Source organism: Thunnus thynnus, chromosome 2 (assembly GCF_963924715.1).
Source record: "Thunnus thynnus chromosome 2, fThuThy2.1, whole genome shotgun sequence".
Lineage (NCBI taxonomy): Eukaryota > Metazoa > Chordata > Actinopteri > Scombriformes > Scombridae > Thunnus > Thunnus thynnus.
The window spans coordinates 22236200-22250717 of NC_089518.1; the positions used below are offsets into that span (position 1 = coordinate 22236200).

Below are 14518 nucleotides of genomic sequence, written 5' to 3' on the forward strand. Positions count from 1 at the left end.
CACTCTGGTTTCCTAATGTGAACTTTGACATCCACCTCCATCAACCCTTTCGCTCTAATATGTATAATGACATTAGACTGATCGATTTGAGGTGACTTATTGTAAAGTTTCTTGAAGTTTGACGCTGCTGTAGATCTCAAAAAAAAAAAAAAAAAGGTGCGAAGACTTTGTTTTGTGCTGGATATGCGGGCCGTTTGTGATAAATGATCTGGGGACGTGGCTGCAAAATGAGAAAAGGTTTTTACGTCGTGAAGGGAAGGAAAGTAGTTAAAGGGAGACAAAAGGGGGATGGGTAGGGAAAACATGTGACAGAAGGACAATATAGTCTTCTTGACAGGGGTGGAAAGAGGAGAAGAGACAAAGATAACCGCACACTGGGAGATGGAGGGAGGAGGGAGCGAAAGAAGGGACGATAGATGGACGGATGGATGAAAAGAGTTGGCATGGAGTGAGAGAGCACCTCGTTAGGGAATTCTGGGTAATCCTCTTAACCATGGAGCCCCCTTCCCAGACTAAGACACTGGCCCAAATTGAGTCTAAATCAGCTGACAAGGCCCCAGACCAGGATATCTGTTCATACTGTTGTTTTGAAGAGCTGAGAGAAGGACTTGAAGCTCTTGAGAGGGAGGCTGATGATCTGTAGCCTGAGGTGGAGAAGAGATGGACAAGATATCAGATTATTTATGCAGGTTGCACTGATGCTACATCAGTTCTTGAAGGCATCAGGCCAACAGGGTGTTGTTATGTGTCAATATTTATCTACCTTTCCATAAATACATCATGCATACTGATCACTTTTTTGTCATTTTTATATACTTGTTTGTTTTGCTGATTAAACCTGAGACAGAGTTGATTATTTTAATTTTAGCGCCAACTGAGGCAAATGTTTTGTCTGAACCGCACTGCCTCAGGCAAAACTTGAACTTGTAGTTCAGGAGTCAGACTCAGCTATGAAACATCATTTCTGTTGGAAAAATCTTATCATCTTTTGCAAACCCTTTTGGGATTCTATATCAAGAGACATGGATCATCCGATGAAAAAAAATAAAAAATGTCAGTGATGCAGGAACTCATGAATCACTGATGTGCAAGTGGTTTCACTTCACAAATTTGTTACGACATGATTCCAAGTAACCAGAGGTTATACTGAAGTAAGGACTCACTTCGCTGATTATTGCATCAGCGTGAAAGATTAGATGACTCTACAACCCCTGCGTGTCTATCTGATCATATGCAATCATAACTGAAACAGTAACAACTGAAGCCATGCATGTAGACTAGAGTTTAGGGTGAAAAAAGGTTGAAAAGATAAGACTCATTAGAACCTGAAGAGAATTTGACACCATGATAAGAGTTGTGAGGATAATGACACACAAATGAGTCATTTTTGAAAAACAAAGACTGAGTTTTAGGTTTTTGCTAACGCTGTGTGTGTAAAGCTTTTCCAGCAGCTCCTAATTTGCAGACACTCCTAGAGGGAAGGGTGGCCTGCTAATGGCAGTGCAGATGTTGGGTAGATTAAATAGACAGTGGCAGCTCGATATGTTGAGACCTGTTTACACTATGAGAAACATCCAAAGTGGTAGCCGCCTATTGTGGAAGCACATTTCGTTAGTATGCAGAATGCTTTATAATTTGATCACCCAGGTCCTCTGATGTGTGCTGCATGTTTATCTGATGTTAAGTGTTTTTGCTGGAAAGTGATCTACAGTAGCTCAAGCCTACTGGCACTTTGTTGTTTCTCATTTTATCAGTCTGTAAGTTGGAGAATATGTGCGAGCATTGAGCTGAAAGCTGATCTAATGGGCTCTGTGGCGGCGAAGCTGAGCCGTGGATCAGTGACGCGCCACAGGACCCTTGGCAGCCATGACAGTTTGATCATCTGAGGGATTGTATGGTCTTTATCAATTATTAAAACTAATCACCGTCCAGCAGCTTGCCTTCTGACTATCAATGCCTGTCTGCGGATCCTCTGTCCTTAGCGTCTCTCTGTCACTCAAAGTCTTTGTCCGTGTGTGTGTGTGTGTCTGTACATTTTCAGCCTCCCTTTTGTGTTGTTTTGTGTGTCTTTGTCTGTGTTTGTTTGACTTTTAGCTTCACCTTTTAATCCGTGTCCTTTTGTCTTTTTCTATGTCAGATTTTAAGAGCTCAACAAAACTTTATATACAATACATTGAAAAAAAAACCCCATAAACATTACTATAATAACATAGAAAATGTGTCACTTTACTACTTTAAGAGAAGGAACGTCTCTTCAAGTACTTAAATTGTCAGTCACAACAGGAGTCGACCCAGTTCATTAATGTGATAAACTGTAATGTCGTATATGTATGATGTGTGTCTGATATCAACTGTTGAATGCAAACATCTCTACAAGAATATCAATGTCAGAGCGGTTATTAATTGTGTTGCTGTGCTTTGCAGATTGGGGATCTGAAAGACCATTATCATTTCTTCCATAGTCGGACCATCAAAAGGTCGACTTTGTCCAGCCGTGGTCGCCATAGTTTCATCTCCATGGAGCCCAAGGTAAGACTGTTGTAATGTTAATTATAGATTTAGAATAAAAATAGTTTACAGATGACGTGTTCCTTGTGCATTCAGTGAACGCAGTACGGTAAAGTCCGCTGACTAACTTTTGCCGTGCTTTCATAAGCATCTCCTGGTCTTCATCAGTGGAGAACATTTGCTCACTTTTCATGGGGATAGCTCAGATGTCATCATGCTACCATAAGTACGGGACTTCCATATTCCCTGTAATCACATGACCACAGTTTCATACTTGATGACAACTGAGCAAACTCCATCTGCTGTAGTATGGTTAAAAAAGCAGAAAAGACAAGTAAGTGGACCTTGAGTTAAGATTATTTTGTCAAACTACTATTAACAAGGACAAACATGTACTCGTACTGGAGGTAATTATAGACATATTGCCAAATTCTGTGTTTTTGGCAGGCTCTCACACAGGCATCACTTTCCTTAGACTGTTTGCCAATTTCTTCAATGTGTGTTTAATAATTGCATGTTTATTTTTGATATAAAGTTCTAGAAATTACCCTTTAATTTGCCACAAATATGCCATTAACCAAAGAGTGTAATTGAAAGCAGAATTATCAAAATATAAAGTTATTTTAACAGTTTTTTTTCTTCTCTTTTTTTATTACCCATCATTCAGCCTCCAGGGTACAGAAAAGTCTAGACACCTTGAATAAGTTAACAAAGTAGGTCTGACTGCTTTCACTGGGTCAGAGAGGTGTGAGGTACTGAATGCCACCCGGTGGTCGTGGTGGTGTCCCAGAAAGAAGAATTAGCCGCTTCACCAGATTTGTCAAAGCAAAATTCAGGGAAATCCTGGCTCTTCTATTCTTAGTATGTGCTTGACAGAAAAAAGGTCTGTCACAGAAACCTGAGTTTACTGAAAGTCTCTGTCTGTTACCATGGCAACAAACTTTCTATACGGCAGGTACAAGGCTAGGTTTCTGCCCCAGCGGTCATTCACCATGTTATACCACGGCCACAAATCAAGGCTTTATGATATATTTGTATTTATTTAATGCAATTTGACATCATCTCTACATTATACTACTGTCAACTTAAGCATAAAACACTGGCTTTCAATGCATCTTAATTAACATATGCAATTAGAACATGTTTTTTTTTTTTTTTTATTTGAGAGAAATGACCCTTGAAACAAGAGTTAGAGCTGAAGTAAACTGTTCCTCTTGTCTTATCAGTGCTCCTCATCACTGCACCAGGTCATCAAACCCTGGCTGCATTATTGATGAAGCCTGAACCCCACATCAGTCTGACTGGTGAATGGGTTTATTTTGACAATGCTTACTGTATGGACATGACTGATTGATTAAACAGAGAGACTGGTACAAACTTCATTGACATATACACCAGCTAAAACGTGATGAACATGTGGCGTAGCTAGTTTTTGACCTTTTTTAAACTGCGTTGTGTGCATAACGTGTATGTGTAGGGACTAGCTTCAAATGGGTTTCAAAGGACAAGACAGCTCATGAGCCTATTTTTATTTTTTCATATTTATATCTGAAACATAGAATTGATTTTGATGGGGTGAAACTTATATCCAGTTTTTATCCGTTTTTAAAAATATTGACTATTTGGAGATTTGGGGATTTCATCCAGCAGAAGTGGTTGTGTGTGTTTTAAACAGTGGATTCAAGTTTGTTTGTATCTGTGGATGCACATGAATGCTGAAAAAAAGAGTATGAAATAGGAAGAAGAAAACAGAAACAGCGAGCAAAACAGGAAGAAAGGACAGTGCCTGTCATCTTCTGTTATCTACTTATCTCTTTGTTGTCTATCACCATGTTTCTTTTCAGTTTTCTTCCCCTCCTGTACTTTCTTTTTAGTCCACTCAGCTTGTTTTGTCCACCTGCTGTCCTTACCTGTCATCCCTTTTCTTTTCTCCTCCTTGGTCTCCCCTCTCCTACCTCTTTTCTCACTATGGCTTTCAACATACTCGTTTCCCTCCCCTCCGTCTTTGGTTCTCTTGCTCTCTCGGGCCTGACACTGTGCCATGGTTGAGGAGGGTTTGTGTCCTGATGCCAGCTGGCTGAGAGACTGAGATTTTAGAAGACTAGATCAGAGAAGAGAGGTTAAAGGAGAGAAAAAAGGGGGGGGAAAAGAGCAATTACAACAGAAGGAGAGTGAAGAGGAGCTGAAGAGAGGAGGGAAGAGGGGAAAGATGGATTAGAGAAGCCAAATAAAGGAGAAGTGGAGTGGAGAGGAATGGAGCTGTCAGTGTTTTCCTCCAACTCGTTATGCTTTCAGCGTAATCTGTGGACCTGTCTGTGGGTTTAGGATCAACATGACGGCCAGTTTGGCACCAGCGCAATTTGGCATACAGCTAATGATGTTTTGCAATCAGGTTTTGTAATAATGACAGCCGTGTGTGTTTGTGTGTGAGTGAGTCAGATGGGTGTAGCGGTGCCATGAAAGGCGCACCCTGCCATCCACAGTACTCATTGGCACGCATGTTACCATGGTGATGCAGCACAGCACAGATTACCACTTTATGGCATCCGCCTAACTGCAGTGTCACTTGCCTCTCAGGTCAAAGACCACTTTATTTTTCCAAGCTGGTGAAGGACTCTGCCAAGGACACTGGAGAGAGTATGCGTCTTTACCTTGATAGCTGCACGTCTCTAACTTTTCCTTTTTTTTTAACTTCCTCAAAGATTTTCAGCCCATTTTGGGTTTATTATAGATGTTTATCATTATTTCTTAAACCACTGAACAGATGGTGAAGGTCTGCAGTCTCAAAATAATTAAAGTTTTATTGTTTCATGTTTAAAGCTGTGAACCATCTTCACATTCCATCAAGAAAGAACTATAGATCCTTTTATACTCTTTACCTTCTAATCTGTCGATTATTTTCTCGATTTAACTGATTAGTCGTTCTATAAATGTCAGTAAAAGGTGAAAGATGTCCCAGGCTCAAGATGACGTCCTCAAATGTTATTTTGTCCCGACCAACAGTCAACAACTCAAAGACATTTATTTATCATAGAGGACTGAATAAACCAGAACATATTCATATTTAGGAATCTAGAACCCTAGAGTTTTGGCATCTTTTTTATAAGAAGATGACTCAAAACAGTCGTTGTTTGATTCAGAATAGTTGGCAATGAACTTTTTAGCGACTAATCGTTGAAGCTTCAAATGTTACTATACAGTAAATGTTCAGCTGTCCCTGTGTTCATCACATCACATGACGGGGATTCTCAATTGATTTGAGAGAGGAAAAAGTGATAAAATATGCAGTGGTGTCACTTAAATCAGCGTATATAAACCTGTTAGTGAGGAGATCTTCTCTTTATGCCTCCAGCAGCACTCAGCTTGCACCTTGCACTGCTCTGCTGACGTACGCCCATGACTCATTCATACTGGGAGTTCCAAGAGAGTTTGGCCGGCCGCAGACTTTTTCGTCGTAGCTCTGCACTGTTATTAGTTTTTGGTGTGAAATGAGTTCAACTATACTTAGTCTGCTTTGTTTGAAATGTATTTCCAGCAACTTCTAGTTTCCTGTAAACAACAATTTGAATACTGCAGTGGCTGTTTCTTCTTTTTGTAATGTCTTTTTGAAGTCTGTGCAGTAGATTAGAAGAGAGGAAAAAAACGGTCCATGGCGTTCCGTTGCGGGAGCATGGTGTTTCCAGACAGTTTCACTTAGTGAGACTCTTGTTTACTTGAAGTCATTTATCCAGACATGTGCAGGAAAACTGAGAGCCAGGTGTGGTCCGCAGCTGAATCCTCGCAGGGATACACTGAAATGCGGAATGGCTGTGACCACAAAACGAAATTTCAGTCATACCACATGAGGAAAATATTTCCCCGCATAGTAAAACTACTTGAATGTGATCTTAAGGAGCTCAAATCCAAATGATTAAACACTTGAAATCTATGTCTCATTGAATTATTTTAATCGCTTTTAGAACTCACTGTATTCATGAACATGTGTTGAAACCAAGGACACTCATAGCATCAAGGAGACAACACAGACGGAGCTTGTGTAGCCTTCAGGACCTTAGGAGTCATTTGCATATGTGCAGGTATTATGAGGATCCACACAGTCCCAGGTACAGATTTCCATAAAGCTTTGGATGCTTGTCTGACATTCAGCAGTAAACTCCTGCATATGTTTGCCTTGAATTTGTTTAACAGATGAACCGTTAAAGAGTTGATGCCCGGAGACGAGCACCTACAGCTGGCCAGTACAGCACCACTGGGCTCAAACCGTGTGCTGCGTTTAGGCCGAGGCTCTGAATCAGAGCAGAATAGCCGCCTTCCCGTGTCAGTCCAAAGGTTGTTATGGGTGTTGTTATGGCAGTTCTGCTACACTAGCCTTTGACCTTTTTAAAAAAACTCCCCAACTTTCAATTATTTTTGCCTGCGACTAAAACAGTGTCACAAAAACAGCAGTGAAAGTGGATCAATTTGTTCCCATTTGTTCTATTGAAGTGAACTCTTCCCCAGTTTCCCCTGGTTACTGACCCAGCCAGCAAGAGCCACCTGCAAGCCCTTACACAGGGAGCGAATGAGAGAGAGAGAGAGAGAGAGAGGGAGAGGGAGAGAGAGAAGGAGAGGGAGGGAGGGAGAGAGAGAGAGAGAGAGGGAGGAAGTGGTTGGAGTGGGAATGAGAAAGAAAGGCAGGCAATCTCGGAGAGAAATGGGCATCTGCAGCAAAAGAGAGAGACAGCGAGAGATGAGGGGAAAGATGAGAAAAATGGGGGGGTGGGGGGAGAGTGAGATAGAGGAGAGGGAGTCAGGAGCGGGAGAAAGTGGAAAAGGAGAGCGACGGCGAGGTACAGGTGCGAGCAGATCATTCCTCTGCTCCACCAAGCAGGAGTAAAAAGAATGGAGCAGATCCAATCGTCATGCCTCGCAGCCTGCCAGCGAACTGGCAGTGAAACAAAGGCAGTGATACATGGGCAAGTTTTCGAGGCAATAATAGAGGGCAATATTGTCTTTGTTTGGATAGGGATTGGCAAACGTGACACAATTGATGTGGATAACTGCAGGCTGTTAATCAGGGAGTGATTTTTAGCAACAAAAGGACAACAAAGGATGCCATTGCCCTTGATAGTTTTAGAAAAACTGGCTCGGGGTCTCGCTGCAAGTGGACAAAAGTTTCTCAAGTGAAGAAGTCACCAGTGTAAGCAGCAGTACAAATAAGAACACTTTAAATGCAAAAAGAAATTGTTTTCAAACTGTTAAATGCTGATATATATGCACTCAATATACGCCTCCTTATCTATCTATCTCATACAGCGCAATGATACGTCTCCTTTTTTTGAAAAAGATCTGTGTGGCTACAAAAATCAATAAAAATGAATTATCAGTCCTTCTGGGAGTAAGAGCTGAGTTGTTTATATATATAAACACCAGCAGAGTTGTTTAGATATCATGATATTAATGTCAACAACCCCCACATTCCCACTGAAACAGCTGGACGTATTTACCGTTCCTCCGCCTTCCTGCTCTTATTAACATTGCTGTCACAGTTTGCTTGAATAATTTTCATTCGGCTTTCTCCCCAACTGCTTTCTAAATAGAAAATGTGCAGTTGTGAGAATGAGAAGTATGAAAATGTGACGAGGACACCGGCGATCAACGGGAGATGCATTTTCCGAATGACATTTTGAATACTTTTTAACCCCGGAGACAGTTGAAAATAATCAGATGAACTTGAAAGGAGAGTCATTTTTCAGTTCATTCTTCGAAAAGTGTTACTTTAAGTTGAGGAAAGCTTAGCTGTGGTCAGACACAGCAAATCAGTATCATCTGGGTAAGCTGCATGAGGTAGATGAACACTTCAGTGTCCCACTGTTATTCTTAAAACAGATTTTAACATGCATTAGAAGTACTTCCTGGCCTTTCTTTTTTCCGCAGTGCGGAACTGAGATATGGGTACTGTAAGATAAGAAGTTATACTGTATGTGGTAACAATAACACATGGTTCTCCACTGATCCTAAATCGTATCACTTACCGCCTCCTCAGACGGGTCGGAGGTCATCGTCAACTACGGAGCAGCACCAGGTCGCTCAAAGACACTTAAGCGAGGTGGACGCTTTGTCAGCAGATGCATGAAACCTCAGGTCAACCAAAAATTTTTTTTTTTTTGCCATCTGTTAAGTCTTTGCCCTGTATCGTCAGTCAGAGAGGATCGGTGGCGAGAATGAGAGGCAGTGACGCGTTCATCGTCAGACCTCCCTCCCTGGAATTACCAAGTTAAGGACAACAGCAGTTAAGACTGACTCTGCTGATCAAAGATTGCGGTTGATGCTATGCTAATGTATGCAAATTGTAATGAAGCATCAGTGGTTTTGCGCAGACCCTTGCACACACACACACACACACACACACACAGGCGCGCAAGTCCTGATGACACTGTTGTTTTGAGGCTAATGGCGTGTGTAAACGGTTACTTTGAAGCTGATGGTCCTGACAGAACTTGACGTGAAATGAGCTGAGACCTCGGCAGACGGAAGAGCATGAGGCTAAAACTAAATATGTCACTTGGTATTTTGCTCTCTGTCTCTCCCAGTTTGCCATTTCTTTGTCCTCCTTTCCCCACTCTTTTATAAAGAAGGTCTACACACTTCAGCTATTAAATTACGTCATCTACAGAATCATTTTTTTTTTTTTGTTTTGTTTTGTTTTGTTTTTCTCTCCCTCCATGATCTATAAAGAGCTACATACTTGAGTTATTAAATCAATGTTATTTATAAAATCAATTATCCTCCCTTCACTTGCTGTCTTTCGGCCTCTCTTGCTATTTGTTTTCACTTCCCTCCCCTTCTAAGCTTGGTCTTTTTTTATTGACTCTCCTGGGACTCGTTCTCTTCAGCTCTTTATCGCCTCTCCTTCTCTCGTCTTATCTTGTCTCGTTGCCTCGTTCTCCAACTCTCCAGAGAGCCTGGCAGATTGTTTCAGTGCATGAGACCAGATAATCACTCTGCAGTCATTATGTCAGCTATTTTCTTCTACTTTTTTTTTTTTTTTTTTTTTTTTTCCTCCTCCTCTCGTCTTCTCTTTCTGTCTGCTGGAGCCGTATTGATGTGGAGAAATGCCTCGTCTTTGAAGTCGGACATTGTTCACTAAAGCCTCAGACTTCTAGATCTGGCAAACTGAGCAACAAAACAATAATGATTTTTTCAGTGTGAAAATTATTGTATTGATTATCAGTTATGAGTGGAGTTTCTTTGTCTGTACGTCATGCGTATAGCTCGACAATTTTACTTCACAGTAGATGGTGTGGCGATCATTTCCGTCTGAGTGTGGACTTGGAAAATGGGGGGAAAAAAAGGTATAGATTCACAAGATTTCATCTATTTCCTCTGAACATCTTGTGATCCTGGAGGGTTTATATGAATGTCAATGTACACTTCAGTCTAAAGAGTGTCTAAATCATTAACTCCAGAGATATTTACATCTCAGGCTGCTCTTACACAGCGTTACACACACTCACTCTAAGTACTGTGCTAGTCTTATGCCTGCTAATGTTTCAGTTGTTGTGTAGCCATCGTTGCTGGTGCATGTAAACTTCTGATGGAGTCTTTTTAGACCGTTGAAGTCTGCAGGACTTCAGCTAGACTAAACACAAGATTTTAGGGTTTTAAAAAAGAGGTGAACAGGGCCAAGCAAGTGGTGTCCAGCCGCCTTGTTCGGATCCAACAATGCTGATTTTGAAATCGGAAAATTCCGTCTGAAAGTGAAGCGAGATTCCTGCCAAGGAATGCCTTGCGCCTTGAAGCGAGCCCATAACATTTGAGAGATTGATGTTACCTGTGAGACATTTATGTCTTCGGTGCATATGTGAGTGTGTGTGTCTTAGTCTGTCCATTTTGCAGAGGAACTGATGGAGAGAAAAACTTTTTGTCCACAGCAAAACTGCATAGAAAGATGGCTAAAAAGAGACCTTTTTAAAGGAGTATAAGAAGATTCTGGACATGCTTCTTGATGTACTTTCTCAGTGGCATTTTCTATTTAGTCTTAATTTGTTCACCTTAACATTTAAAACGGGGAGGCCACACATAAAAAGTGCAGATAATTCAGCTGAGCACTGTCACCTGGTTTAAAAAAATATGTATTTTCACCTTTGCAAGTAGAAAAACACATTTTTCTTGAGCTTTGTTCCCTCCTACAGTTAAAAAAAAAAGTCATTTTGATGTATGGCTCACTCATAACAAATATTCTATTCTCTTCTGCTACTTTCTAATGTTTTTTTCTGTCTTGGTTGGTTGGGCGTGATAGTATACTGGCTAGATCTATTGACTGGAGATTGTCTGTGTATATTTTTCTTGTGTGAACTCATCAAGCAGAGGAGAAGACATATAGCCACTATATTTTCACTTTTTTTTTATTGATGATGCAGCATCCGCTATTTAATAAGATCTCAGGTTTTCCAGCCACCTCACATTTTCCTTCAGACTTTTTTATCCTTGAAGACATCATCACCTGATGACTGATTGTACTATCTGTGAAGTAATTCTGCTACTACACCTACTACTACTACTACTTCTGCTATCTCCTGTCTGTGTTTGTGTGTTTCAGGTGGAGTGGATACAGCAGCAGGTGGTGAAGAGGAGGATCAAGAGGGATTACAAGCAAGCCCCGCCCATTTCTCTATCAAGCCCCGCCCACAGCAGCCCGGCCCAGAACAACATATTCTATAACGACGCCAAGTGGAGCAGTATGTGGTACATTGTGAGTACACTGTATACTCATACCAGAGAGAGTGTTTACAGGACCAAAACAAGAAGCTCTGAAACAAATAAAGACTGATACAATCTACGCCGTACTCCACTGTTCTTCTCACAGGGTTGCGTGCTTTTCTTTGCCCACATTTATCCAGTTTGTGGGTCAAAGGTCACCTGAGGTCATGGCACAGTCCTCATTACTGCAGGGTCAGTGGAGCTGAGGGATTTGTGTGTTTGTGTGTTTTACTGAATGAAATAATAGAGGATCCGCACTTATGAAATTTTTGCTTTTCCTCAATTTGAAAAGAGACAGTTTAGGGTCAAGGTAAGGGTCTGTGTTTATTCATAAGCATTCAGCACAGGAATGTCCACACAGCTAGGAATATACGTGTCTCCACGCTCCTGCATTTCGAAATTGTTTCTTGGAGATCAGCAGCTCGCGCGCGCGCTCGTCCACGCGCGCACACACACACACTCAGTACTTTCAAATTCATACAGCAGAGATTTGCCGGCTTATCACAAATGTTTGCATACACCCTCAGATCATTGCTCTTTTATTGATGTATTTGTGTGTGGTTGAGTGTCCTCAGCTCTGTCAATTGTTAACTCAGTATAGATAACTCCTAATACTTTGACCAGTGATTTTAAACATATTTTTCTAGCTTGAGGACAGAACTCTGTGAACTCCGCGTGCATGTTTTCAGCTTCCTCCAGTAATTTCTAAAAAAAAAAAAAAAAAAAAAAAAAAAAAAAAGTCACCTGGCATGCTGTTGAAACATCTCACATTTCTGACAGTTTGTCCATCTGCGGATTATATTTTATAAGCAATAACACTGAAGCAAGACTTTGATGACTGTAGTAAAGAGCCCTATGAAAAATCCATTACATTCAATTATGTATCTGAATGTCACTTTGACACGCAAACAAACAACAGCTTGTGGCAGAGGCAGTGCCTTTGAAAAACATTTGCAGTAAATGATAATGGATTGCCTAAATCATACTTAATCATGTTACATTATATAGATATTTGATAACACAGAACAATAGATCAGCTGAAGCACAACACCTGCATTAATGTAAGAAACGTTTACATGTGTTGTGACTGGTGGGGAGCCAGCTGAGGAAGAGTTAGCACTTCACAGCTTATAAATCAGAGGAGATGAAGCTCAGAAGTTCAAAAAACAAAAACCGTTTTACTGATGTCGGAGACACTGATGACATGTTAATTAATTTGCATTTTCCAATGTAAAAAAGAGCTTTCATTGTGTTTTTTTTTTTTTTTTTAGTTTTTGCATTTTTTTCTGCTGCTGTGTAGTTCAACTGTTTAATTAATTAATTAATAATTTTATCAATCCAACATGGACTCTATATTTGAATAGTAAAAGAAACTGTTATAAGGTTGAAGGATTTTTTTTCTGTTTAAACAGGCTGAGATTTCACTCAGATTTTTTCAAATACTTGAGACTTCACTTTAACTTGTTTGAACTGGCGTCTGTGCGACTGTGTGCCTGTTGTAAGTTAAGCGGTAAAAATTCAGTCTGTGGGCACGCTCATAAATTCTAAATTGTGCATCAACAGACTCTTATTACGTATTTTATCTCTTGCTCTCCTCTCTTCTGTGTTTGTCTTTTCATGTTCCTCCTCCTCCTCTCAACTCCGGTTACCGTCTCTCCAGCACTGTAACGACGACGTCCATAACTGCCAGTCAGACATGAACATCATGGGGGCGTGGAAGAGAGGCTACACGGGTAAAGACGTGGTGGTGACCATATTAGATGACGGCATCGAGAGGAACCACCCAGACCTCTATCAGAACTACGTGAGTGTGTATGTATGCGCGTGTAGGGCGGCTATGAGCGGTAGCGGTGTGTGTGTGTGTGAATGTGTGTCTTGGGGCATTATAGGAACTTGTATGTAAACTGCAGAAGTAAGTGAGTGTCTGATTACAAATATACAAACAGTGAAGGTCTTCTTGTGGAAAAAAGACACTTAGATTATGAGATTATGGACACACTAGAATATATGTTTAAACCAAAGGTGATTATGATGATGACATGAATGACACTAACATTTTAATTGTACTTTTTATCATGTAACCAAGTTGAAGAAAGCAAGAAATTCATGTTACAGAATTCAAATAATCCACTAGATTGGATTGTAGCTTGGATCAGATAATCATGTCTCACAGATTACATTTTGAAGGGAAGCTTCCTCAAAGCTGTGCAAGTATTCTAGTGTTATCTGTCTGTAGTTACATACTGTATGTGCATGCTGAGGTATGTGTCCCTCAAACCAAGGCCAGATAGTTAGAGCAACTTCTTAGCCTGAGGCGGCAGGTAAGGCCATCAATCAGCCGTGCAGATAAAATGATTCACACCCTGTTTGACAGAGCCTGCGCTGCTGTTATTAGCTACTCTTAATGCCCGGATTTGTTTATGCCGAAGGGCGAGCGGCACTGCAGATTGAGTTAGCTCTGATTGCATTCGATTTACAAAACTGTTGTGAGTGATGCTAATGTGAACTGTTTGATTGGGTTAGAGAAGCTTTTTGGCGTTACACAGGTCTATAACACACACACACACACACACACAGTTGTGTTGGTGTCAGACACATTTTTTTATGAATTAACCTGTTGGATGTTTTCTCTGCCCCCTGATGGTTATTACAACTGTGTCTCTTCCAGGACTCTCAAGCCAGCTTTGATGTCAATGGCAACGACATGGATCCCATGCCGCGATATGACGCAACCAATGAGAACAAGTAAGAAATTAGAAAAATGTTGCATCCCGGATCTAACGAGGGAAAGAAATGTAACTTTAAAGGTCACAACAGGGCTCAGGTAAAGATTAGCAAGTGGCTTTAGTGTTTTGGTGTTATAGTAATCAAAATGCTTTTGTGTGTTTTGTGTTTTTTTTGGGATTGATTTTTGCCAGAAACCTCAGTGTGTTTGTATTTGCTGGCTCCTGACTTTGTTGTGGGTGTGATGAGTAACATTAGTGTGTTTGATTGTGACATTTGTGGGGAGGTTGCGTTTTTTTTTTCTGTTTGGAGGAATTGGTGTGTGTATGTGTGTCAGGGGGAAAAAAGCTTGTCCAGGCACTTGTCTTGTGCCAGTTTGGCCTAGTGAGTGATTTTTTTTTTTTTTGGTGTGTGTATGTGTGTTTGGCTGCAGCAGCCCAAGTGCCTTGGCAGCGGCTCAGTCCCTGCTGGTAATGCATTGTCTTAAAGAGACATGAGGCCTACAGATGCAGCTTAATGAGCTGGGTTCCTTTTAAAGCTGAAT

At 40.9% G+C, this 14518-nt stretch overlaps 1 protein-coding gene across 3 annotated transcripts in view; it reads left to right on the forward strand.

Annotated features, from left to right (window-relative positions):
• pcsk5b (proprotein convertase subtilisin/kexin type 5b) overlaps positions 1–14518 on the forward strand; it is a 79852-nt gene that overhangs the window by 2419 nt on the left and 62915 nt on the right. For all 3 annotated transcript variants that reach the window (XM_067611141.1, XM_067611168.1, XM_067611158.1), the window contains exons 2-5: positions 2425–2529; positions 11090–11242; positions 12911–13054; positions 13919–13995. In XM_067611141.1, the coding sequence (XP_067467242.1) occupies positions 2425–2529; positions 11090–11242; positions 12911–13054; positions 13919–13995 (479 nt within the window). The remainder of the gene's footprint in view (positions 1–2424; positions 2530–11089; positions 11243–12910; positions 13055–13918; positions 13996–14518) is intronic.